Source organism: Loxodonta africana, chromosome 13, assembly GCF_030014295.1.
Source record: "Loxodonta africana isolate mLoxAfr1 chromosome 13, mLoxAfr1.hap2, whole genome shotgun sequence".
NCBI lineage: Eukaryota > Metazoa > Chordata > Mammalia > Proboscidea > Elephantidae > Loxodonta > Loxodonta africana.
The window spans coordinates 55,458,268-55,484,766 of NC_087354.1; the positions used below are offsets into that span (position 1 = coordinate 55,458,268).

Sequence of the window (26,499 nt, forward strand, 5' to 3'; positions counted from 1 at the left end):
GAAAACCAGTGCTCAGTCTTAGTCTTAGGTATACCCATTGCTAAGCACAATTTACGGTAACTGTTCAATCAATCTTTCCTTCATGAATGAGAATAAAACTAGTGTGAGAACCAGAGTGGTCGCTGCTGAAAACTGGCATCTAAAATGCGATGGGAGAGGCTGGAGAGAATGTGATGTGAGCAGAAATCAACTTGAGGGTGATTATGTGCCAGGTACTGTGCTGACCAGGGACAGATTACCCAACAAGCAAGGTACGCACAGGCTTACTTCTGTGTACTTACTCATCTGTAGTGCACAGTTTGACCTGTTTTTACTACATCAGAGATGTGGTAAAAAAAAAAAAAAAATTTTTTTTTTTGTGGTGAAACTCGTGAAATTGTGCACTAGTCTAGTAAGTAAACACAAGTAAACTTGAGTTAAAAAAAATTTTTTTTTTTAACCCTTGCTTACTGTTAAATCCACCCCTTGTGCAGCCCAACTCCGTGCCTTATTTCATCTAATCCTTTCAAAAGCCCCAACAAAGTAGGTGCTAATAGTATCATCTCCATTTTACAAAGAAGAATTCAGGCTTAAGGTAAGAAACGTGCCTAAAGTCACAAGCAAGAGCGGATTAACCAGTAAGCACCGTGGTTTACAGTAACCAAGGTATGCAGGAGCTTAACGGTGATTACTTACTAATCTGTAGGGCACAATTTCAAGTGGGTTTCACCACGTGAAGGCTGTGAAAAACAGGTGAAATTGTGCTCTACAGATTAGTAAGTAAGCACCGTTAAGCCCTTGCGTACCTTGCTTATTAGGTAATCCGTCCCTGGTCACAACCAAGTCTGTTGGGGTCTTTTCAGTACTGTTCTTGTCGCCAGTCCTCTTTCCAAGTTATCACTGGAAACCGATGGAACTTTCCTGCAAGGCCAAGGACCTTCTATGGCAACACACGGCCCCTAGCCCCTTTCACTCGCTACTCAGGTCTCCCTTCGCTGACCGAACCACACTCTGAGTACGCAAAGCGAGGTAAACCTTTCCAGGAGCGCAGGCCCCGCCCGCCGCGTCGCTGGTGATGTCATCACGCAGGGCCACGGCGGCGCAGCCACGTCCTCTAAATACGGCTTTTTTTTTTTTTCCTGGCGAGCTCAGGCGCATGCGCACTCCGTGCGAGCAGTGGGGTGGAGTGTTGGGGGTCTCGGCCCAGGCCCGAGCTACCGCGGACCACGAGGTGGGCGGGGGGGCTGCGTTGCGGAGCCCCGAAGGGAGGGAGCTGCTTCTCAGACGGGCGCGCTCAGTGAGGGCGGGAGGAGAACATGGCGGCCCCCTCGGCCGGGCAGGACCCCGCTCCCCGCCCTGGCGCGACCTCCTTCTCCTCCTCCTCTGCCTGCTCTCTCCGCTCGCCCGTCGTTACCTCCCCTCCTGGAGCCTTGTTTCTCTCCTCCCTCCGCCACCTTTCCCTCGGCCGTCCCTCTTGCCTTCATTAACCTCCCTGGCTTGCCCACGCTAATCCAAGTGTAATTAAGCGGGGAACGACTGCTTAGTTTGCTGTTAGTCTTTCACATATCGCGCTGTCAGTCCTCCCGGGGGGCAGTCCTGATGTCTAAAGGGATCCTGTCACTGAAGTGGCCAGGACCTCAGTCTCCTGTAGTGTGAGGTTCTCTCGGAAAGACTTCCCGGTCTAAGATTCTGGGTATCCAGGGAGCTTTCATCATACATTGTCTGCCAGAATCGGCCCCATAGCAGTGTATGATTAGGAAAAGCGAAGCTTGATGTATTTTGGCTGCAGGGGACAGCTGAGTTGAGACACAGCTCCGTGCCGCAAAGGGATGTCGTCTATGAGCAATGAGAACAGTTATATTTCAGCTCTTACTTCCTCGGTGAGCGTCCTAAGAGGGACGCTCCTGGCCATGAGTGGAAAAGGACTCATCCTATGTCATTGCTGCTCTACGACAAACAACCCTGGGAAACTGCTGTGTTTTGTGTTCGGTGCCCAAGTCGGTTGAGGGTAGGCGTTGAGGAGAGGGTCTTCCCGCACTTGAGTTAACCGTACCGGCCCCCTGCCGATCGCGTGCTTTTGATCTTGACCTTTTGCTTTTCCGCAGTAGAGTGTAGAATCTGTAGGGACCCTGCCTCCATGGAGCCTGCACTGCCAGGCAGCCCAGTGATGATAAAGAGTGAAGCTGAAATCTAGGAAGATGAGCTCCAAGATGGTCGTGGGTGAACCAGGGCTGAACTGGTGAGTCATCCCCTGAAGGGGGTTGAAGTGGGCCTGGTGGATTAAGTAGCACAGGAGGGTTTCTGACCTGGAGAGATTTGAAGGATCTCAGGGCCTCAGAATTTACCCTATTCTCACCTTCACATACTGAGCATTTTTGAGATATAGCTGACTGCACTTCCACCCCTAAAGCAACAGCTTCATGCTCAGATTGTTACTAAGTAGGTCTGATTCCATCATGCCTATGTTGTTAGTCTTTTAGCACACGAGAGATGCTGGAATTTTCTCTTGTGTCCACAAGCTTTGCCCATTTCCATATAAGTCGTAAAAGGACCCTTTTAAGAATAGACAAGGCCCTTTTGTTATATTGAAGTCTGTATCACGTGTTAATGTCAATGCTTGGAAGTGTATGAAAACTTTGCAAATACAGCACCCAGTTCAGTAATATATTGGTTTTGTAGAGATCTAACGAATACATACGCTGTTTTAAATCCATTCGATGCACATTTACTGAGCATCTACTCTTTGCCAGCCTGGGAAATGCAAAAGTCACAAGAAGTTACAAAAATGATTAAAGTAGTACCTGACTCAAAGAAAATTAAATCAGCATTTGCTCAATAAGTGTCTGTTTATTGCAAAAAAGTGTTCCTATCCCCACCGAGTTGGAAATCCCTGATGCCCACGACTTTGTTTCTGTGTGGTATGCAGAAACCTTAGAGCTTAATAGGACATCACAGGTACAGTGCCATGGTAAAGTAATAGGACACTCTACACTGATGCATAGCAAATAAACTCTAATTTTATCATTAAAACCTTAATCACAATCTTTTGGATACCAAAAACCAAACCCTATTGCCATCAAGTCAATCCCATCTCATAGCGACACTATAGAACAGAGTAGAACTGCCCCATAGGGTTTCCAAGGCTGTAATCTTTACGGAAGCAGACCGCTACATCTTTCTCCCCCGGAGTGGCTGGTGGAATTGACCGCCAACCTTTTGGTTAGCTGTAGAGCGCTTAACCACTGCACCATCAGAAAGAAGTAGTATGAAGCAAAATGCTAGAATTCTTGTGTGCTAGTTACGTTTTGAGAACGGGCCAGCCAGAAGTTGCAATTTGATTAGAGTGTTATTGTAGGTTTTGAGACGTGTGCCTTGCATTCCTTGCCATTGCCCTAAAGTATGAGTTCAGAGCCAGCGCGCATGCTTCTATACCCCACTGAGGTTGTAGAACCAAATGTGGTTGAGAGCCTGTGCACCATATTGCAGCCCTTGGAACTATCCTTTCCCACTGAATCCTACTAAACTTTGTCCTCTCTAGATTAATGGTTCTCAGTGTTACTCATTTCTTAATTCTTTCATTCAACCAGCATTTACTGAATGCTTACTATATGCAGGGAAACCTTGGTGGCATAGTGGTTAAGAGCTACAGCTGCTACCCAAAAGGTCAGCAGTTTGAACCCCCCAGGTGCTCCTTGGAAACCCTATGGTGCAGTTCTACTCTGTCCTATGGGGCCTCTATGAGTCGGAATCGACTTGAGGCAATGGGTTATTTTGTTTTTGTGTACTATATGCAAAGTATTGATGAAAGCCTAAGATAGGTTAGTGTCTAAATTAATTATGTTATAAAAAATTATATATCACCATAGAGGTAGTTTTAGCAAAAGCACACAATTTCTCCCATTTGCCAAGTTAATGGGCATATGTGGAATATTGGGTCTTTGCAGTGTAGTCTCTTGGCCTCACACACTAGTACGTGGAATGAAAGTAAGGTGAGAAGCGTTTTCCTTCAGCATTCAGATACCTTCCTGTTAGGCCTTGCAGTCAGAGGTGAGCCCTGCCCCGGACAGATCCTTCATTATACTTCATTTTGTCTTGTCTTTACTCCCAAACATCTCTGGCATTTATTTAATTGGGTACTTAAAAAAAAAAAAAGGCAAGGCCGATTGTTGAACTGGAGAGTTTCAGAACTGGCCTAGACTAGAAGTCAAGAAGTAAAACATCTAAGGTCGCAGATCTGTACATAGAATTAAAATTGTTAAGAGGTGATTGCCTGGGAGAGCGGGGTGGAGGGTAAGTGATTGTAAATTACTGTTGTACATTATGCTTCTTAGTCTAACGTGAGATTTTAAATTGTCAAATGCAAGTAAATCACTTTGTTTCACAGGGACGTTTCCCCCAAAAATGGCCTTAAGACGTTTTTCTCTCGAGAAAATTATAAAGATCATTCCATGGCTCCAAGTTTAAAAGAACTATGTATTTTATCTAACAGGTAATTATTTATTTGATGTTGTTTTTCTGATAACGTATCTGTGTGTGTGTGTGTGTGTATTCAGTACCCAATGACAATGGTTCTTCCAGAGTGTTTTTTGTATATGAACAGCGATATATGTGTATGTGTGTGAATATATATATGAATATTTGTGTATATACATGTACGTATATATATACATATACACATGTGGAGACCCTGGTGGCATAGTGGTTAAGAGCTATGGCTGCTAACCAAAAGATGAGCAATTTGAATCCACCAGGTGCTCCTTGGAAATTCTGTGGGGCAGTTCTACTCTGTCCTGTATATATGGAACCAGGGATATCAGTGCTGATGTCAGATGGATCCTGGCTGAAAGCAGAGAATACCAGAAGGATGTTTACCTGTGTTTTATTGACTATGCAAAGGCATTCAACTGTGTGGATCATAACAAACTATGGATAACACTGCAAAGAATGGGAATTCCAGAACTCTTAATTGTGCTCATGAGGAACCTTTAAATAGATCAAGGGGCAGTTGTTCGGACAGAACAAGGGGATACTGGTGGGTTTAAAGTCAGGAAAGGTGTGCGTCAGGGTTGTATTCTTTCACCATACCTATTTAATCTGTATGTTGAACAAATAATCCGAGAAGCTGGACTATATGAAGAAAAACGGGGCATCAGGATTGAAAGAAGACTCATTAACAACCTGCGTTATGCAGATGACACAACCTTGCTTGCTCAAAGTGAAGAGGACTTGAAGCACTTATTGATGAAGATCAAAAATTATAGCTTTAGTCTGGATTATACCTCAACATAAAGAAAACAAAAATCCTCACAACTGGACCAGTGAACAACATCATGATAAACGGAGACAAGTTTGAAGTTGTCAAGGATTTCATTTTACTTGGATCCACAGTCAACAGCCATGGAAGCAGCAGTCAGGAAATTAAAAGATGCATTGCCCCTTGGGCAAATCCGCTGCAAAGGACCTCTTCAAAGTCTTGAAGTGCAAAGATATCACCCTGAAGACTAAGGTGCGCCTGACCCAAGCGGTGGTATTTTCAATCACATCATATGCATGTGAAAGCTGGACAGTGAATAAGGAAGACCGAAGAAGAGTTGACACCTTTGAATTGTGGTGTTGGCAAAGAATATTGAATATACCATGGACTGCCAAAAGAACGAACAAATCCGTCTTGGAAGAAGTGCGGCCACAATGCTTCTTAGAGGCAAGGATGGCGAGACTGCATCTTACATACTTTGGACATGTCAGGAGGGATCAGTCCCTGGAGAAGGACATCATGCTTGGCAGAGTACAGGGTCAGTGGAAAAGAGGAAGACCCTCAACGAGGTGGATTGACACAGTGGCTGCAACAGTGAGCTCAAGCGTTACAACAATTTTAAGGATGGCGCAGGACTGGGCAGTGTTTCGTTCTGTTGTGCATAGGGTCGCTATGAATCGGAACCGACTCAACGGCACCTAACAACACCACCACCACCATCGAGTCGATTCCAACTCATGGTGACCCTATAGGACAGAGTAGAACTGTCCCATAAGAGTTTCCAAGGAGCAGCTGGTGGATTAAAACTGCCGACCTTTGGGTTAGCAGCAGAGGTCTTTACCACCGCGCCACGCGCCACAGGACTCCTATATATGTGCGTGTGTGTGTATTTATATTTTTACATAAATTTTTTTTTACTATTTTAAAACACAAATGGGGTTATATAACACTGTTTTGCAGTTTGCTCTTTTCATTTAAAAGCATATTTTGTATATCTTTCCATGCTCTTGCAGATAGGTCAGGGCCCTGGTGGTGCAGTGGTTAAGTGGTCGGCTGCTAACCAAAAGGTCGTTAGTTCAAATCCACCAGCTGCTACTTGGAAACCGTATGGGGCAGTTCTGCTCTGTCCTGTCGGGTTGCCTGAGTCAGAATCGACTCGATGGCAGTGAGGGTACAGATAGCTCAGTCTTTTTAATGGTTGCATATTACTTCATTATATAGATGTATTTTTAATTCATTTAGCTAGTCCTCTGTTGCTAAGTGTGTTGTTCCTCTTTTTTTTATAATTACAGACAGTATATCAGTTAACTTTTCCTAATTATTTCTATAAGATTAATTCATAGAAATACGACAGAAGTGGGTGTTAATTCATGGAAATAGAGTTGTTTGGTCAGATGGCGTATACATTTTATATTTTAATAGATACTGCCAAACTGCCAAAGGTTTTTCCTGCCTGGTGTGAAAATGCCTATTACATGGTAATTCTACTTCTCACTGGTCTCCTGCCTGTAGCAGCTCTTATTTTTGATTGAGTGTTTCTAATCTAGTGTGGATAAATCTCAAAACGAAGTAGTTGCGTTGACCAGAAAGGTGTGTAAATACAGCAAATGAAGAATTAGGGGAGCTCAGGTTTCCTTTCCTCCTTACCCTGTCCTTTTACTATGGAGGAAGCATAGCCCCTCCATGTCAGTGGAGACCCGTCTCTTCCTGGTCTTTCTTACCCTTATTGTCAGTTATCATCCCCTTTTACTTCTGTATCTTCGTTCTCTCTCCATTTTTTTTCTTTATCATCTCTATCAGTATTGAAAGGTGCTCTAGTTTTTCCTTCTTAAGTCTTTGGACTCTACGTTCCCCTCTGTTTACTTTCTTACTTCTCTCATTTATGCTTAAACTTCTTTAAAGACTTGTGTGTACTTGCTGTAGTTTCACTCACTGTGCTTGCCTTTCATTGAACGTTCCACCCTGATTTGGCATCCACCCTCACTGCTCCACTAAAACTGCTCCTCTCAAGACCACCAGTTAGCACCTGGCCATAGCAGTACCACACACGCCCCGTTTTCCTCCCAGCTCTGGTCAACGTGGTGTTCCTCAGTCTTGTGCCATCTTCCTCCCCAGGCTTCCCAATCCGGCTGATCACCAGACTCTCTGTGGAGCTTTAATAAAATACAGATTTTCCACTCAACCTCTGATGATGCATCTGTGGAATGAAATCAGCCTATCATCAGTGTATAATAATAGAGATACGCCCTGCAAAACAAAGCAAAACAAAAAACTGTTGCCATCGAGTCGGTTTAGACTCATAGCAACCCTAAAAGACAGGGTAGAGCTGCCCACCACCCCCTGATTATTTTAATTGTTCTTTTCCAGTCGAGTTCTGCTTCTTAAAGAGCAACGTATCCCAGGAGTGAAGTACAGCTAGCTCTGTGTACGAGAGAGCACATCTTGCTGGCAGTGGGGTACACCTTACTCCTAAAATATTTCTTTCTTAGAATGTGATTATTTTTCTTATTTATTGGTGTAAAGGAACAAAGTATTGATATGGTGTGTTTCCAGTCTTTCTTCCCAACCTTAACATTTATTAAAATTTGTTACGATAAAGAATGGATTTTCAGACTGTATTAGCTTACACCTGTTTTCTTGATGGGAAAATCAGGAAGAGTGTAAAATTTGTTTTAGCCTTAACTTGGTATTTTTTTGTCTTATAACATATCTTGAGAAAATACTGATTCCTTTAATTGCACCGCTTTCAACAATGTGAATGTTTTTATTCAGCCCTTCTCCCTCCACAGAAAGGCTTTATAGTCTTTGTTAACTTTAAGACAAAAAGCTTTCCTTTTACTCTCTGTATCCTATAAATATTCATAAAATGAAAGGACAACTTGAATAGTGTCTATATTACGTCCGAATAATGTTAAAAAGTTAATGTGGTGTTACTTTTCTGTGAAGTACTAGAAAGAAATTACGTTTATTGTAGAATATTTATAAAATACTCTTAAGAAAAAAAGGAGGAAATTAAAATGTTCTGTGAGCCATTCATGTGGAAACAGCCACTGTAAACATATTACTATATGTTCTTTGTATGCCTTTTTTTTTTTTTTTTAAGTTTCTGGTTCCAGTAATTTATAACAAAGTTTTAAGCCAACAGGGAAATAAGTAGCTTCAAATATAAAGAAAATTCTGAAGCTTTAATATGTTTAATAGAAAAGTAAGTCAGACTTAGGAGGTGCAAAGAGATGTTAGACGGAGGGTGGAAGCACCTTTCCCAAATTCTACTTTTTAAGAAACTGTCCAAATTGGTAGGCATAAAGTATAGGAAACTGAAAGTTTTGGAGTCTGCCTTTTTTTCATTGAAACTTCAAGTAAAAAAGACACCTGGGTAGTTGACAAAAAGAATGGGGAAAACTTCAAACCATCAGCTGAAATAAAATACAGTGCTGTAAGTGTGGCTAGAGAGGCCCTGTCAGGCGCTCTGGGTCTGCACCCTGATGAAGATTCTGACAGCGCTGCATGCTGAAATGATCTTGACGTGCTGCCGTCTCCTTCCGTGCGGAATGTAGCCAATTTAAACAGCCAGAATCCTTGACATTCATCCGCTGGCATATCTGAGTCAGCATCTTGTTGCTGCAGCAGCTTAATTAAATTTGCCAGTTTGTGCCACAAGGACAGACATGTTCTCATATTCAGAGAGACAGCTGTGAAGCAGCATTGTTGAGTTGCGGGCACAACACTGTTAGGTTTGAATAGCTCTCATTTTCTAGTGAGGAATCAATTTGCTGTAATACGTTTCTCCCAAGATCAGCAGTTAATATTCATTTTGTTAACCTAAAACATGCTTATTTTTATACAATTATTGGAGAAAGTTTAGTAGCTAAGCATGTCTTCTTTGGCCTGTATTATTTTTCAGAACCAACCTAAAGCATCCTTATTTTAAGTCCCAAGATTTCTTTCCCATTCACTAACCAGCTCTCTTGATTAGTTTTTCAGCCATAGTTTAGGTCTAAAAGAGTATTCTGGAATATTTTGCTTTATTTTGGGGCCTAAATCTTTTTTTAAAATGTTCTTTTCATCTTTTGGATTTTTTTTTTTTTACCATATTCTAGTGTTGTAAACTTGATTTAAAACAAATCAGTTATAGTTTTGGATGAGGTTTATCTCACCCTTGGCCCAAACTCTAGATTGGCAATTCTTAACCTTATCAGGCCAAAACTCCCAGCCCACTTTTTTGTAACAATATTTATGGGAAATAAAACACCTCTTTTACTAGCCTAAAATGAAATTTGTAGACAATAATAACCACACACATAATTTTTAAGAATAGTATATCCTAAATATAAAAGGAAAATAACATATATTAAAATAATATGTATTTTAATATATAAATGCATTGACACTACTACACTAGAAGATATAATGAAATGAAATTATATACACAAGTTAAAATGAATAACATTGGACTTAAGAGAAGTAAGAAGATCAGCTATACCATAAAAGAATCATGGGAGAAATAAGAGAATAAAATGTATTGTTATAAAAAGTAAAAAGAGACCAGACTTATTTGTATATAGTAAGAGAAAGCCTGAAGGGGCCTCTGGAAGCTGTGCAGGCTTCATAATTCTCTACTGTGGAGAACACTGCTACCACACATCATCACACAACCTTGCTTGCCCAAAGTGAAGAGGACTTGAAGCACTTACTGATGAAGATCAAAGACTACAGCCTTCAGTATGAATTATACCTCAACGTAAAGAAAACAAAAAGCCTCACAACTGGACCAATAAACAACATCATGATAAAGGGAGAAAAGATCGAAGTTGAAAAGGATTGCATTTTGCTTGGATCCACAATCAACGCCTGTGGAAGCAGCAGTCAAGAAGTCAAATGACACGTTGCACTGGGGAAATCTGCTCAAAAGACCTCTTGAAGGTGTTAAAAAGCAAAGATGTCACTTTGATGGCTAAGGTGCACCTCCAAGCCGTGGTATTTTCAGCGGCCTCATATGCACTTGAAAGCTGGGCAGTGAAAAAGGAAGACTGAAGAATTGCCACATTTGAATTACGGTGTTGGTGAAGAATATCAACTATCCCATGGACTGCCAGAAAAACAGATCTGTCTTGAAAGCAGTACAGCCAGAATGATCCTTAGAAGCAAAGATGGTGAGACTTTGTCTCACTTACTTTGGACATACTATCAGCAGGGACCAGTCCCTGGAGAAGGACATCATGCTTGGTAAAGTAGACGGTCAGCAAAAAAGAGGAAAACTCCCAATGAGGTGGAATGACACAGTGGCTGCAACAATGGGCTCAGACATATCTGCTTTTGTGAGGATGGCACAGGAGAGAGCAACGCTTCGTTCTGCTGTACATACGGTCGCTGTGAGTCAGAACGCAGCCAGCGGCACCTAACAACACTAGTATTCCATCTAGTGTTCCTTGCCTCTAAGTGCTTTTTATCCCCCCTCCCTTTTTTATTGTGACAGCCCAGATGCAGCCCCGTGTGACAGGCTTCCAAAATGCCTCTAGGGAATAAATACTGGGAAGGTCGAGAACCACTGCTGTGGCTATTTCTCCCCTTTCTCCTTCTCACCTCCGATGACAACGTCTTTAGGATTCTTCTCAGGCATGGGTTCAGTCTGTTCAGTTTGGAAACCTGACAGGCATATTCGCTTTTCTTTTTCCCCCGTTGTTTGATCTACTTGATTGGGAAGTCCTGGAGAGCAGGGATTATATCTTGCGCCGTATCTCCAGCATGTAGCATAGAACTGGCACGTAGTAGTCACTAGATAAATTTTAACAGAGGAATGAAGAATCAGTCAAAAGATGCTGGTGTCATTACTTTCCCTTACACTGTGGATTACTGTTGCTTCAGTTCTGCCGCCTCATCGGAACAGTTACCGTGTCGCAAACTAGAGTTGTAGAGGTTCAGTGCTGGCTAAGGAAATGCACCTTATTTTGTGGACTTTTAAATTCTAGAGATAGATTATGAACAAAGTAAGAAATTTCGTATTCAGATACTTTAATTGGGTGCTAAGGTGAATTTCTCTAAAATTGAGGATAACTAGTTGCCGTCAAGCCAGTTCCTACTCATGGCGACCTGTGCGTCAGAGTAGAACTGTACTCTTTTGGGTTTTCAAGCACTGATTTTTCAGAAGTAGATTGCCAGGACTTTCTTCCAGCCCTTTTTTCCCAGGTGCCTCTGGGTGGACCTTTGGGTTAGTGAATGCATTAACTGTTTGCAGCACCTAGGGACTTCAGAATTGAGGAGTAACTTTTCGTAAACGAATATGGTAACAGGTTCTCTTGGCACTCACTCTGCCTCCCCTAGTATGTATGTTATGGATGTGCCAAGGTTTTTCTTTGTATCCATGAGAAGCAGACAGACATTGCCTGGCTTTTGGGCCCAGTCACTGCTCTAAAGAGATACAGGATCATACAACTTCCCTAGAACCACTACTGGCTCAATAAAATAAGGCACACAGTGTTGGAACTTTTTTTTTTTTTCCTAATTCTTAAGATAAGGCAAAAGAAAACACAAAATGTAGCATTCCAGTGAATTTGTTAAACTTTTAACCCTACCATATCTTGCTCCCAGTGACCTTGGTTCACCAAACTAACTGCCACGTCTTACTGGAGAATTTAAGCATAAGGAGAAAACTTGCACTTTAGTAAAATATAAACAGGAAGTACCTGCATGTTAATTAGTGAGAGTGAGTCACCACTTTTCAATAAAGGAAAACATTTCTGAGATGGTATAGTGTGGGGCCTCTTCCCCCACCCGCCCCCAGTCGGGTAACGGATCCTGTCCTGCAGAATGCTCAGTCTACACTCAGTGGCTAAACGCCGCAATGCAGGTGGCAGAGTTGGACGGTAATCTAGCATTTCCTGTCTTAATCACCCTGTATTCTCCAGCGATTGAGAGTCAGGAAGCTCTGTGACAGTAATCGTCCTGTGAAAAGCGCCTTATCTGTAAATTGTTTTCTATTGTCTTTTCCAGACGTATGGGAGAAAATTTGAATGCCTCAGCAAGTTCTGTAGAAAATGAGCCGTCAGTTAGTTCAGTAGCTCAAGCAAAGGAAAAAGTGCAAACCACAGTTGGAATGGTTCTCCTTCCAAAACCCAGAGTTCCTTACCCCCGTTTCTCCCGTTTCTCCCAGAGAGAGCAGAGGATTTACGTGGATTTGTTGGTTAGGTACGCAAAGATTCCTGCACATTCCAGAGACGTTGGAATAAATAAAAGTGACTATTTGCAGTACTTGGTATGTATTCTCTACTTCATCTTTAGTACAAATGTTAACAATTAGGCAATACTTTAAATTGTCTTCTTCGTTTTTGGGTATAGTCATAATAACAGAAATGGAAAGTTTAAGGCGTTTACTTGACAGAGCGAGGTGCTTTAGTTCTTCCATGAGTTCTCTTAGACTTTAGGCATTTTGCCCACTTCTGAGCATGTCTCACTCCAGTTCATTGCTGCAGTGTAGCCATGGAACTTACATAGTGTACTGAACCGGTTCTTTACCACTGGGGATTTAAATCCTTTCCAGAGCCTAAATTATGTAAATGATGCCGTGCTGGACATCTTGGTGGCAAAATCTTGGTTCGTGTCTGATTGTTTTCCTTAAGACAAGTTCTTAAAAATGAAATGGGCAGATCAAAGATTATGCGTGTTTTTAAGACTTTGATCTGCAGTTAACACGTAGGTAAATTGTTCTACAAGAAGCCTATAAACCATTTTGTACCACTGTTGTATGGGAGTGTTTTTTTTTTTTTCCTATATACCTTCACTAATGCTGGACATTACTGTCTTTGCCTCTAATATTGCTCTGTTGAAATATTGGAAGATATCGCTCTGTTTACGTTAACTTGATTACTGGTAAAAGTGAGGATTTTCCATGTGCTTTTTAGCCATTTTTATTTCTTCTTCTGTGATTGGCTGTTCATATTACTTGCCCATTTTTCCATTGGCATGTTTGTTTTTTAATATGAACATCATTTTACAATAAAACCTGCGAAACCTGGAACCTGTGTAAGGTAGAAACCTGTCAGAGATGGAAAACTCAAATACTTTCCACTGACAGAGAGAGAGAGAGAGAAGTGGTAAGGCCACACCCTGTCAAAGGCAGAGAACTGGCAAGACCTGGAAGAGCCAGGCACTCCCATCGAGTACCGGCTCTCACAGGTTTTCACTGTAGAAGCAAGCTGATTAATTCTTAAGTGTGTATTGCAGTGCTAGTCTTTTGCTTTTCTATTTTTGTGGAGTTTTTAATAAAACAAGCTGATCATTATTATGTGATCATTTTTATTAACTTTTTGTGGTTTCTGCTTTGGAAGTGATACTTTAATTATTCTTTAAGTTCACATTTTTAGAGTAATATTTGAGAAGTGATTGTTTCTTAATCAAACATTTTATTCCAAGACATGTCTATTATTTTAAAATCAGGATATGAAAAAGCATGTGAATGAAGAAGTTACTGAATTCCTGAAGTTTCTGCAGAACTCTGCAAAGAAGTGTGCACAGGATTATAATATGCTTTCTGAAGATGCTCGTCTCTTCACAGAGGTAAAAAAAACTACGTTTATGTAAACCGCCCGGTAATAGGCAATAGCAGACTTCTAAAATGTGTGACCAAACCAAACCCACTGCTGTCGAGTCGATTCCGACTGATAGCGACCCTATAGGACAGAGTAGAACTGCCCCATAGAGTTTCCAAGGAGCGCCTGGCAGATTTGAACTGCTGACCTTTTGGTTAGCAGCCGTAGCACTTACCCACTGTGCCACCAGGGTTTCCAAAATGTGTGATGAGCCTACCAAAACCTCGTGTTTTTAAATAGTAGAGATAGTAACAATTCAAAGCCACGTAGCATAGTAGATTGATAATGTGATTTTTTTAATGATCCAGCTACTGTATTTGAGAGTTATACTCACATGGGTGGTTTGATCTGATCTGCTGATTTCCCTAGTGAGAGAATGTATGTTTGAGTTATCATGGTTCTCAGAAATCTAAATGATCCTTTAGAATTCAGCCACATACACTTGTATTCATTATATCGTCCTGATAACCAGCCACCAAATGACATACTCTACCTGTGAGTTCATCTTTTGATACTTGTCATTCTCTCAGATATATTAGCAAAGCATGTAAACTACCTGACCAGTACCCTAAAGTCGTTCAGTGGGCCTAGGAGAAATTTAGAGCACATTACTTAACTATTAATGTGTATTTTTGTAATTGAGTTCATCTGTAAACACTAATACCAGTCTGAATTTTTTTTAAGCCTTTAAAACTGTTCACTGTAAATTGGGGTAGGCATGGGGATTAGTTTTACTGTTTAAAACAAAACATTTTTGAGATGGAATTGTGTTGTTAATATGAACCAGAAGAATGATGTAAGCTTAAAAGGAAGAATTTGGTTTTTATTTTCTCTAAATCTAAATATTATAAACTCAAACGGAATGTCATGCTTTTCCATATGGCGAAGGAACTGGTAGCTGTGCCTGGTTTAATAGTGCTTTTTCAAGGACCAGAGCAGTGTTTTTAAAACATATACTATACCCCCTCATTTTTCTGCTTTAAAATGTCTTTTTATCTCACTCAGGAAAAATCAGAGTCTGTATAAAGTTTTGCAATCCAATATATGATCTTACCCTTCTCCCCAGCTTTAGCTTCTGCAGTTGCTCTACTCCAGCCTGCTGGCCTCTGTATTTCTTGAATACTCCAAGCATGGTCTAGCTTTGAGACCTTAGGCATTCGCTGTTCCCATCTTTCTGCAAAGATACCTGTCCCCAGATGTCTGCATGGATTTGTGCCTTGATTCCTTTAGATCTCTTTCTAATCAGATGTCACCTATCAGTGAGAGTGTTCCTGATCACTCTATAGAAAATAGCATCTCCTTCAGCATTCTCTTTACCCCTTACCATGTTTTATTTTTGTTTACTATCTTTGCATGCCTGTGTGTAATTACTTTTTTGTTCACTATCCTGTTCCCACTGCCTAGAATAGTACCTGGCACATAGTAACTGCCCAATGTAAATATTTGTTGAATGAATACAGAAATGTATATTAGCTAGGTACGTTATTAGGTAGCTAACAATAAACATTAAGATTTGTTTTTCAGTCAGATTAACTTGACAGCAGCATTTTCTTTAACTTACTTTTTATACCTCTCCCACAAAAGACACGTTGATATTTTTCTAATCTTTTTTAATAGATTTTATGAAATGTAATATATATACCGAAAAGTGCATAGCATAAATATATACAACTTAACAACTAATTATAACGTGAACACCTGTGTCACTCTCATCCAAGTCAAGAAATGAAACGTTAGTAGTAACTGGAGCAGATTATCCAATAGGGAGTGTAAGCACTGTGCTTACCTTGCTTATCAGATCACCAGTAGTGAACAGTTTCACATTTTTTCACCACGTCAAAGACCCAGCTTCTAGGTATGGCTAGCATCTGTCCCTTTCCCAACCCCTCAGCAGCTTCCTACAGAATTAAAGTCCCTTTTCAAATTTATCATCCTTGATAGTGGCATATGACCTAGTAAGCAAGGTAAGCACAGGCTTACTTGTGCTTGCTTCCTGATCTGTAGTGAACAATTTCACATGGGTGTCACGTGTGAAATTGTTCGCTACAGATGGTCTGGTAAGCCCAGTAAGCACCCTGCATGCCTTGCCTGATGGGTAACCCACCCCTGCCGATAATCCAGAAGCCCCCTGTGTATCCCTCCCAGATAACAACATTCTCCCTCTCATAGATAATCGTTATCCCAATCTCTGTAGTGGTACTTGCATGCTTGTTTTTGAGCTCTTCTACTTCTCTTTTACCTGTTTTTGAATTTTACGGGAACAGAATTTTTTTGTGTCTTCCTTCTTTCACTCAATATTATGTTTGTGAGATTCATCTGTGTTGTGTGTAGTTGTAGTTCATTAATTTTCATTTTTGCGCATTATGCCATTATACAAATAAACTACACTTATTCTTCTGCTGATCAACATTTAGCTTATTTCCAGTCTGGAGCTATTCTAAGCAATGCTGCTGTGAAAATTCTCATACATATCTCTTGATGTGCACACAGTTCTTTTGGATATCTGCCCCAGAGTGAAAGTATTTGGTCATAGAGTACGGGTATCTTCAAGCTTGGTAGATGATGCCGAACGGTTTTCAGAAGTAGTTGTACCAGTTGACGATACAACCATCGGTGTTTGAGCATTGTGCTGCATCATACCCTCCGCAATTGATATTTACAATCATTTTAACTTTAACCATTCTGTCGTTTTTGTTAGGTACTGTCGGGTTAATTCTAACTCATAGTGACCCTGTGTACAACAGAATGACTGACTGGTCCTGTGCCATCCTCACAATGGTTGCTATGCTTGAACCCATTGTTGGCAGCCACTGTATCTCAGTTCATCTCATTGAGGGTCTTCCTCTTTTTTGCTGACCCTCTACTTTACCACGCATGACGTCCTTCTCCAGGGACTGATCTCTACTGATAACATGTCCAAAGTGTGTGAGATGTAGTCTTGGCATCCTTCTAAGGAACATTCTGGTTGTACGTCTTCCAAGACAGATTTGTTCTTTTGGCAGTCCATGGTATATTCAATATTCTTCACCAACACCACAATTCAAAGGCGTAATTCTTCTTCAGTCTTCCTTACTCATTATCCAGCTTTCGCTTGCATATGACGCGATTGAAAACACCATGACTTGGGTCAGGTGCACCTTAGCCCTCAAGGTGACATTTTTACTTTTCAACACTTTAAAGAGGTCTTTTGTAGACAATGTGCCCAGTGCAGTGTGTCTTTTGATTTCTTTACTGCTGCTTCCATGGGTGTTGATTGTGGATCCAAGTAAAAGGAAATCCTTGATAACCTCAATCTCTTCTCTGTTTATCATGATGTTGCTTATTGGTCCAGTTGTGAGAATTTTTTAGTTTCTTTTCGTTGAGGATTAATCCATACTGAAGGCTGTAGTCTTTGATCTTCATCACTAAGTGTTTCAAGTCCTCTTCACTTTCAGCAAGCAAGGTTATGTAAGCTGCATAATGGAGGTTGTTAATGAGTCTTCCTCCAGTCCTGATGCCCCGTTCTTCTTCATATAGTCCTGCTTATTGGATTATTTGCTCAGCATACAGATTGAATAGGTATGGTGAAAGGATACAACCCTGCCACACACCTTTCCTGACTTTAAACTGTGTAGTATCCCCTTGTTCTATTCCAATGACTGTCTCTTGATCCATGCACAGATTCTTCATGAGCATGATTAAGTGTTCTGGAATTCCCATTCTTCTCAATGTTGTTCATAATTTGGTATGATCACACAGTCAAATGCCTTTGCATAGTCAATAAAACACAGGTAAACATCTTTCTGGTATTCTCTGTTCTCAGCCAGGATCCATCTGACATCAGCAGTGATATCCCTGGTTCCATGTCCTCTTCTAAATCCGGCTTGAATTTCTGGCAGTTCCGTGTCAATATACTGCTGCAACTGCTTTTGAATGATCTTCAGCAAAATTTTGGTTGCATGTGATGTTATTGATATTGTTCGATAATTTCTGCATTCGGTTGAATCATCTATCTTGGGAATAGGCATAAATATGGATCCCTTCCAGTCACTTGGTCAGGTAGCTCTCCTCCAAATTTCTTGGCAAAGACGAGTGAGTACTTCTAGCACTGCACCCGTTTCTTGAAACATCTCAGGTATTCCGTCAATTCCCAGAGCCTTGTTTTTCGCCAGTGCCTTTAGTGCAGCTTGGACTTTTCCTTCAATACCATCAGTTCCTGATCATATGTTACCTCCTGAAACGGTTGAACGTCGACCAATTCTTTTTGTATAGTGACTCTGCATATTCCTTCCATCTTCTTTTGATGCTTCTTGCATTGTTTAGTATTTTCCCCATAGAATCCTTCAGTATTGCAACTCGAGACTTGAATTTTTTCTTCAGTTTTTTCAGCTGGAGAAATGCTGAGCATGTTCTTCACCAGTAATTATCAGTGCATCCTGATTGCGTGTTCAGTCAGTTTCAGACTGCAGAAGTTGATTAAAACCTTCAATTTCTTCATCTTTGGCCTTACTGGCTGGTGCGTAAATCTAGATAGAACATGTTCTCTGGGTCTTCACACATGTCATCTTAACACTTTACTTTGTCTTTTCGAGCTGCCCTTTGAAATCCTCTGTTCAGCTCTTTTACTTCATCATTTTTTCCTTTTGCTTTAGCTACTTGATTTCAAGAGCAAGTTTCAGAGTCTCTTCTGACATCTGTTTAGGTCTTTTCTTTCTCTCCTGTGTTTTTAATGACCTCTTGCTTTCTTCATGTATCATGTCCTTGATGTCATTCTACAATTCATCTGGTTTTCGGTCATTAGTGTTCAACGCATCAAATCTGTTCTTGAGATGGTCTCTAAATTCAGGTGAGGTATACTGATGGTCGTGCTTTGGCACTTATGGACTTAATTCTAATTTTCTTCAGTTTCAACTTGAACTTGCATATGAGTAACTGATGGTCTGATCTATAGTCGGTCCCTGGCTTTGTTCTGACTGATGATATTGAGCTTTTCCAGCATCTCTTTCCACAGATGTTGTCAATTCGATTCCTGTGTATTCTGTCTGGTGAGGTTCATTGGTCTTGCAAAATTCAGTCATACGATCTCCGGCATCGTTTCTTTCACCAAGGCCATATTTTCCAACTATCGGTCCTTCTTCTTTGTTTCCAACTTTTTGCATGCTAATCACCGGTAATTATCAGCATCCTGATGGCACGTTCAGTCAATTTCAAACTGCAAAAGTTGGTGAAAGTCTTTAATTTCCTCATCTTTGGTCTCAGTGGTTAGTGCGTAAATTTGAATAGAGAATGTAATACTTATAGTAAGGTTGAGTGCTTTTAGATACGCTTATTGGACATTTAGATTTTCTCTTGTGAGTTGACTGTTCAAGTCTTACCCTTTATTCTACTGAATTGTCCGTCTTTTTCTTATTTGTATGTGGGAGTTCTTCGTGTATTCTAAATACAAAGGTTTTATGCGTTATATATGTTGCAAATTGTTTTTTATTTAATAAAAGTCTTTTAATCTATAGGTTTCCCCTCTATCCCTTTCCTTTCCTTAAAATTTATGTATTGAAGAACCTAGGTCATTTGATGTGTAGAGTTTCCCACAGTCTGAATTTTGATTATTGCATATTCATAATGATGTTCAACATATTTTTCTTTCCTCTGTATTTCCTGCAACTTAGCAGCAGGATCCCAGGCTTAATCAGACTTAGACTTGCCAAAGGAATCAAATGTTTAGGTGGTGGTGTATTCTCTTATCAGGTGGCACATAATGTCTGTCTCTTTTTTTATGCTGCTAGCAGCTACTGATGTTCAGTGCCCAGATCTGTTCATTCACTGGGGTTTTCAAAATTGTAATATTCTGATTGCATCATTTCTTTTTTTATCTGTTAGAATACTTTTATAAAGGTATGCTTCCCTTTATCTGCTGTGTGGTCTCCCAGTTTATGTAGTTCTCTGTGTAGCAGAATAAATGAATTGGTTTCTTCTTATTCTCCGAAGGTGATCAGTTTGTTTTTATTATTATTATTCTTGGTATGGAGTTAAACATATTTGATGGATGTGATGGCTAAGGTTGTGTGTCAGCTTGGCTGGGCCATGATTCTCAGTGGTTTGGCAGTTATGATGTAGTCTGGCAGCTATGTGATGATGTAATCAACTCCATAATGATATCTAATGTAATGCGATCACCCCCATGATGGGATCTGCTGTGAGTAGCCAGTCAGTTGAAAGGGAGTTTCATTGGGGGTGTGGCCTGCATCCAATATAGGTGGACTTTCTGGCAAAGCTCACTGGCTTTTGCTTGCCCTGGATCCTACAACTGGTCCCTGTTCATCTGACCTCCAGTTCTTGGGACTCGAGTTAGCAGCTTACCTGCCATCTTACCTGCCAATCTTGGGATTCGTTGGCCTCCGCAGCCTGTAAGCCAGACGTCTGCTGTCTGACCTGCCAAAGCCTCCAGCCTGACCCACAGACTTGGATTTTTCCAAACTCTGCAACTGCATGAGCCACTTCCTTGAGAGAAGTCTCTCTGTGTACATATTTATATGGTGCACTGGTTTTGCTTGCTCTAGAGAACCCAGCCTGAGATAATGGGTTTCAGTCCACTGCAATTATTATCCTTTTTAATGTTCAAGTTGTACCAAGTTTCCTAATAAAAACTTTCTCATATAGGTTGCTGAGTCCTTTTGAATGACTCAGGTACTGTTTGAGATTGATTTTGTGTATTTCCTGCCCTAGAATCAGACATTTCCCAGGGCCCTTGTTTCTTTCAGTTAGAAATGGTATTTCAAGACTACAGTCTGGCCACTGGCGATGCTCATTGCTCCTGAGTTGGTCATTGTTTCTAAACCTTTGCCGTGGACAGAGCTAGGGCATATATTTAAAGAAAAGAAAATATGTCATGTGTCTCATTTGGTTTATCCCACGTCATACTCACAAAAACCTCAGAGTAACAATGCTGCCAGTCAATAAGATAACTGAGAACAGTTTGAAAAACAGTTTTTTCATAGGTTTTCCCCATTCTCTCCCATTGTTTTTAAGATTGTACTATACCTGTATGGCTAGAACTAAATACTCCCTTTTTAACCCATGTTTAATTTTTTAATTAATTTTATTGAGGTATAATTTACATACAATAACATGTACCAATTTGAAGTGTGCACTTCAGTTAGTTTTGAGAAATGTATACCTCCCTGTAACCACAGCCACAATCATGATATAGAATATCTCCATCCCACTGAAGGTGGGCCTGCTCCCAGCTCTGGCCCCAGGACATCACCTGTGTACTTTCTGTCGCCATGGGCAAGCTTTGCCTTCTCTAGAGTGTCATAAAAATTGAATCATACACAATGCACTCTCATATCTGGCTTCTTTCACTCAGCAATTTTTTTTTTTTTTTTTTTACTTTTTTGCTTTTTTGTTTTATTTTTTTAAACGTTTTTATTGTGGTAAAATATATAAAAAATAAAATCTGCTGTTTTAACCATTTTTAAGTGTACAGTTCCGTGACGTCAATTACATTCACCATGTTGTACAGCATCACTGCTGTCTTTTTTCAAAACTCTTTCCTCACCCTAAGCAGAGACTTAATACCACTAAGCAGTGACACCCCATTCCTCCTTTTCCTCAGCCCCTGAAACCCGTTGCTGTGGAGTTGGTTCCTACTCATAGCGACCCTATAGGACAGAGCAGAACTGCCCCATAGGGTTGCCAAAAAGCGGCTGGTGGATTCAAACTGCTGACCTTTTGGTTAACAGCCATAGTCTTTTTTTTTTTTTTTTAATTGTGCTTTAGGTGAAAGTTTACAGATCAAATTAGTTTCTCATTAAACAATTAACACACATATTGTTTTGTAATGTTGGTTGCCAACCCCACAACGTGTCAATGCTCTCCCCTTCTTGACCTCGGGTTTCCAGTTGCCATTCGTCCAGCTTTCTTGTCCCCTCCTGCCTTCTCATACTTATCCCTGGGCTGGTGTGCCCATTTAGTCTCGTATACATGGTTGAACTACGTGTGTTACTGTTTTATGGGCCTGTCTAATCTTTGGCTGAAGGGTGACCCTCAGGAATAACTTCAGTACTGAGTTAAAAGGGTGTCTGGGGGCCATACTCTCAGGGTTTCTTCAGTCTCTGTCAGACCAGTAAGTCTAGTCTTTTTTGTGTGTGAGTTTGAATTTTGTTCTACGTTTTCTGCAGCTCTTTCCTGGACTCTCTATTATGGTCCCTGTCAGAACAATCAGTGGTGATAGCCAGGCACCATCTAGTTGTGCTGGACTCAGTCTGGTGAGCAGCCATAGCTCTTAACCACCGCACCACCAGTGGTAACCGCAGGCCTTACTAACCACTAATCTACTTTTGTCTCTGCATTTGCCTATACTAGTATTTCACATAAGTGATATCATACAGTATTTATTCTTTTCATGTCTGATTTATTTCATTTAGCATAATATTTTCAGGGTTCATCCATGTCTTACGTACATCGGAAATTCATTTCTGTTTATTCTAAATAATACTCCGTTGTATGTATATCCACGCAGTCCCCAGATTACAAAGGAGCTCTGTTCCTAAATCTGTCTTCAAGTCGGATTTGTACATAAATTGGAAGGATTAGGTCCGGTTCGTATCTAATGTCAGTTAGCCAAATGTTTGTCTTAGTATATAGCATATAGTGTACTTTTCTATGTGTAAAAAACATGAAAGAAGCACTTCCAGATTCACTAAAATAATAATAATAATGTTTTGACACGTCACAAAGTAACGCCTGTTTGTTGTTATGAACCGTTGCAGGTATCTCAGATTTTTAGTGTAATAGGCTTTACCTGGAGGTGGTTTGTAACTGTAAGTTGTACGTAAGCCAGATGTTCATGACCCAGGGATTGCTGTACTATATCTGTTTGTCTCTTGATGGACACTGGGTTGTTTCCACCTTTTGGCTGTTGTGAATAATGGTGCAGTCAACATTGGTGTACAAGTGCCTGTTTGAGTCCCTGCTTTCCTGTCTTTTGGGCATATACCTAGGTCATGCGGCCTGTTTCTGATCTTAATCCATGTTGTTGCAGGCATCTGTGATTTGTTCGTTTTTATTTAACTGTATGTTTGTACCAGAATCTGTTTCTCTATTCAGCCATTGGTGGAAATTTTGTGTTACTTGCCGTTTGGGACTATTTATGGAAAAGCTGCTACTATAAACATCCCTGAACAAGGCTTTTGGGGCCATGTGTTTTCATTTTTCTTGTGTAAATACGTAGGGATAGAATTGCTCGATTATATGACAAAAACAAGAAACAAACTCTTTGCTGTTGACTTAATTCTGACTCATGGCAACCCCAAGTGTTAACAGAGTAGAACTACTCCGTAGGGAGGTTTTTGTCTGTAATCTTCACAGAAGCAGATTTTCAGGTCTTTCTTCCTTGGTGCCACTTGGTGGGTTCGATTTGCCAAACCATCTTTTTTTTTTTTTTCAGTTGTACTTTAGATGATGGTTTACAGAACAAACTAGCTTTTTCTTAAACAGTTAGTACACATACTGTTTTGAGACGTTGGTTACCAACCCCAGGACATGTCAACACTCTCCATTCTCAACCTTGGGTTCCCTTTTACCAGCTTTCCTGTCCCCTCTTGCCTTCTAGTCCTTGTCCTTGGGCTGGTGTGCCCCTTTAGTCTTGTTTTGTTTTACAGGCCTATCTAATCTTTGACTGAAGGGTGAACCTCAGAAATGGCTTCATTACTGAGTCAAAAGGGTATCCAGGGGCTATATGCTCAGGTTTCTCCAGTCTCTGTCAAACCAGTAAGTCCAGTCTTTTTTTTTTGTGAGTTAGAATTTTGTTCTACATTTTTTTTACTGCTCTGTCCGGGACCCTCTATTATGATTCCTGTCAGAGCAGTTGGCTGTGGTAGCTGGGCACCATCTGGTTGTACTAGACTCAGTTTGGTAGAGGCTGTGGTAGCTGTGGTCCATTAGTCCTTTGGACTAATCTTTCACTTATGTCTTTAGTTTTCCTCATTCTCCCTTGCCCCTGAAGGGGTGAGACCAGTGGAGTATCTTAGATGGCTGCTTACAGGCTTTTAAGACCCCAGATGCAACTCACCAAAGTAGAGTGTAGAACATTTTCTTTACAAACTATGTTATGCCTCTTGAGCTAGCGGTTCCACGAGACCATGGTCCCCACAGCCCTCAGTCCAGCAATTTGGTCCCTCAGGGAGTTTGGATGTGTCTATGGAGTTTCCATGACCTTGCCTTGTACAAGTTGTGCTGGCTTCCCCACTGTTATGTACTGTCTTATCCTTCACCAAAGTTACCATTTATCTACTGTGTATTTAGTGTTTTTCCACCCCCATCCCTCCCCTCCCGAACTGCCTGCCTTTAGATTAGTAGCCGAGCACAAACTGTTTGTACCACCCAGGAACCTTAAGATTATATGGCAAATATTATCTTATTAGAAACTGCTAAACTGCTCTTCATAGTGGCTGTGCTATTTTACACCCCACCAGGAATGTAAGAGAGTACCATTTGCCCCAGGTCTTCGCTAACACTTGGCATTGTCAGTCTTTTTCATTTCAGCCAGCCAAATGGGTGTGTAGTGGTATCTCATCGTGGTTCTAATTTGGATTTCCCTGTTGCACATTTTTTTTATATGCTCATTGACGTTGTATATCGTCTTTTGTGGAGTATCTGTTAAAATCTTTTGCTGATTTTTTTTGTCAGGTTTTATTTTTATTGAATTGTAAAATTTCTTTAAATATTTGCAGAATTTTACTTTTGTTGAAGCCTAGTTTTTCAGATTTTTTATGGTTAGTGTTTGTGTGTGTATGTGTGTGTTCTATCATTGTAATATTTGCCTACCCCAAGTAGTTCTCAACTGGGGGCAGTTTTGTTCCTCCCTCCTGCCCCAGGGAACTTGGGGAATGTCTGGAGACATTTTTGGTTTCACGACGGCGGGGGAGGGATGCTACTGGCATCTAGTGGGTAGAGAGCCAGGGAAGCCGCTGCTAAACAGCCTGCTATGTCTCACAACAAAGAATTATCTGATCCAGAATGTTAGTAGTGCCAGTGTTGAGAAATTCTGCCCAGCACTACTTGTTGAAAAGGTTATTCTTTCCTTCATTGAACTACCTTGTCACCATAAATGTATGGGATTTTTTTTTTTTACTCTCTTCTGCCCCTATAAAAAAAAAATTATATGTCTGTCTTTATACCAGCACCACAGGGCCTTGATTATTGTAGTTTTTTAGTTAAGTCTGGAAGCTTGAAACTGTGTGGTTGAAGTCCTGCAACTTCATTCTTTTTCAAAAATTGTTTTAGCTGTTATATAGGTCCTTTACATTTCCATGCAGATTTTGGAATCAAGTTGTCAGTTTCTGTAAAAAAGCTAGATGGGATTTTAGTGGCTTTGGGAGTGCTTTGAATCTATAGATCTTCTGTTTTGCAAGTTATCTCTTAAAACAGTGTTTAACTAGATTGCTTTTCATTCTTTTTTTAGAGAATGAAGCCTGACAATCTCTTCCCTTTCAATTAGAAAGTTTAGTCATTTTGCATTCATTATAATTATTGATCTACATGGATATATTTGTGCTTTCTACCTATCTTACTTTTTCTGTTTTTCTTTTTTTTTAATTCTTTTAGGAGAGTTGACTTTTTTCCCCTTCCTTTTCCCTTGTCTGTTGATACAAAATTTATACTGAGCTCTCTGTTCTTTTAGTGGTTATTCTTGAAATTTTACAATGAATACTACTTTAATCAGTATCTTAACTCTTTTCCCAAACAATACGGAGACCTGAGAACATTTTGACTCTCCTCCCATTCCTCCTGATTTATTTGCCATTGTTATCTTAGTGGGAGCCCTGGTGGCTCAGCTGCTAACTGATAGGTGGGCTGTTCGAACCCACCAGCTGCTGAGAAAGTTGTGGCAGTCTGCTCCTGGAACGATTTACAGCATTGGAAATCCCATGAGGCAGTTCTGCTCTGTCCTACAGGGTCACTGTGAGTCAGGATTGACTCAACGGCAATGGGTTTTTTTTTTTTTTCCCCGATTGTTGTTAGCGTCTTCGCTCTGTTAAACAAGCCCACTTTATTATTTCCTTATACGGACTTTTGTTTAATTTACCCACAAGTTTGCCAGTTTTTGTCTAACAATTTCTTCTTCTCAAACTTACAAGATCCTTTTCATTCTTTCTGAAATGCAACATGTTTTAGAAATTGCTTTGATGAAGGCATCTTGGTGGTAAACAATCAGCCTCCTTTGCTTCTCTGGAATCTTTATGTATTGTTGTTATCCATACACAGTTCTAGGTTGACAGTTGTTTCTCAACATTTGAAGATGTAATTCTACTTCTTTTGACTTATGTTATTGTTTTTGAAAAGTATGTTGTCTGTTTAATTGTCATTTCTCTTAGGAAATCAGTCTTTTCTCCCTGTGCTCTTTATCTTTGGTGTTCTGCAATTTCATTACAAGGCATTGAGGTTAGATTCTCACTTTTTTTTTTTTTTAAATCCTACTTGTTACGTTGTGTTTCTTGTATCTGTGGATTTGTATCCTTCATCAGTTCTGGAAAATTTTCAGCCGTTTTCAAATATTGCTTCTCTTTCATTCTCTCAACTCTGTCTTTCTAGAATTTCCAATCTTTCCTAGGTTAGACCTCAATCTGTCCTTTGTGTCTTTTAACCTGTCTTTTATACTTTCCATTTTCTAAATGGCTCTATATAACATTTGAAAAATCT

The 26,499-nt window shown here is 40.4% G+C and overlaps 1 protein-coding gene across 10 annotated transcripts in view; it reads left to right on the forward strand.

Annotated features, from left to right (window-relative positions):
* Positions 1-1,101: 1,101 nt before the first annotated feature.
* The window catches only part of ICE2 (interactor of little elongation complex ELL subunit 2), a 78,204-nt gene continuing 52,806 nt past the window's right edge, over positions 1,102-26,499 (forward strand). For 6 of the 10 annotated variants that reach the window (XR_010317432.1, XR_010317433.1, XR_002787751.2 and 3 more), the window contains exons 1-5: positions 1,102-1,210; positions 2,085-2,218; positions 4,364-4,468; positions 12,224-12,485; positions 13,667-13,786. Coding sequence is in view for 7 of the 10 variants with exons in the window: in XM_010598020.3 (XP_010596322.1) it covers positions 2,178-2,218; positions 4,364-4,468; positions 12,224-12,485; positions 13,667-13,786 (528 nt within the window). In the remaining 3 variants the exon portion in view is untranslated. Of the gene's footprint in view, positions 1,211-1,261; positions 1,988-2,084; positions 2,219-4,358; positions 4,469-12,223; positions 12,486-13,666; positions 13,787-23,273; positions 23,569-26,499 lie in introns of those variants that run through there. The other 4 variants (XM_003418335.4, XM_010598023.3, XM_023558305.2 and 1 more) reach the window with 4 other exon arrangements.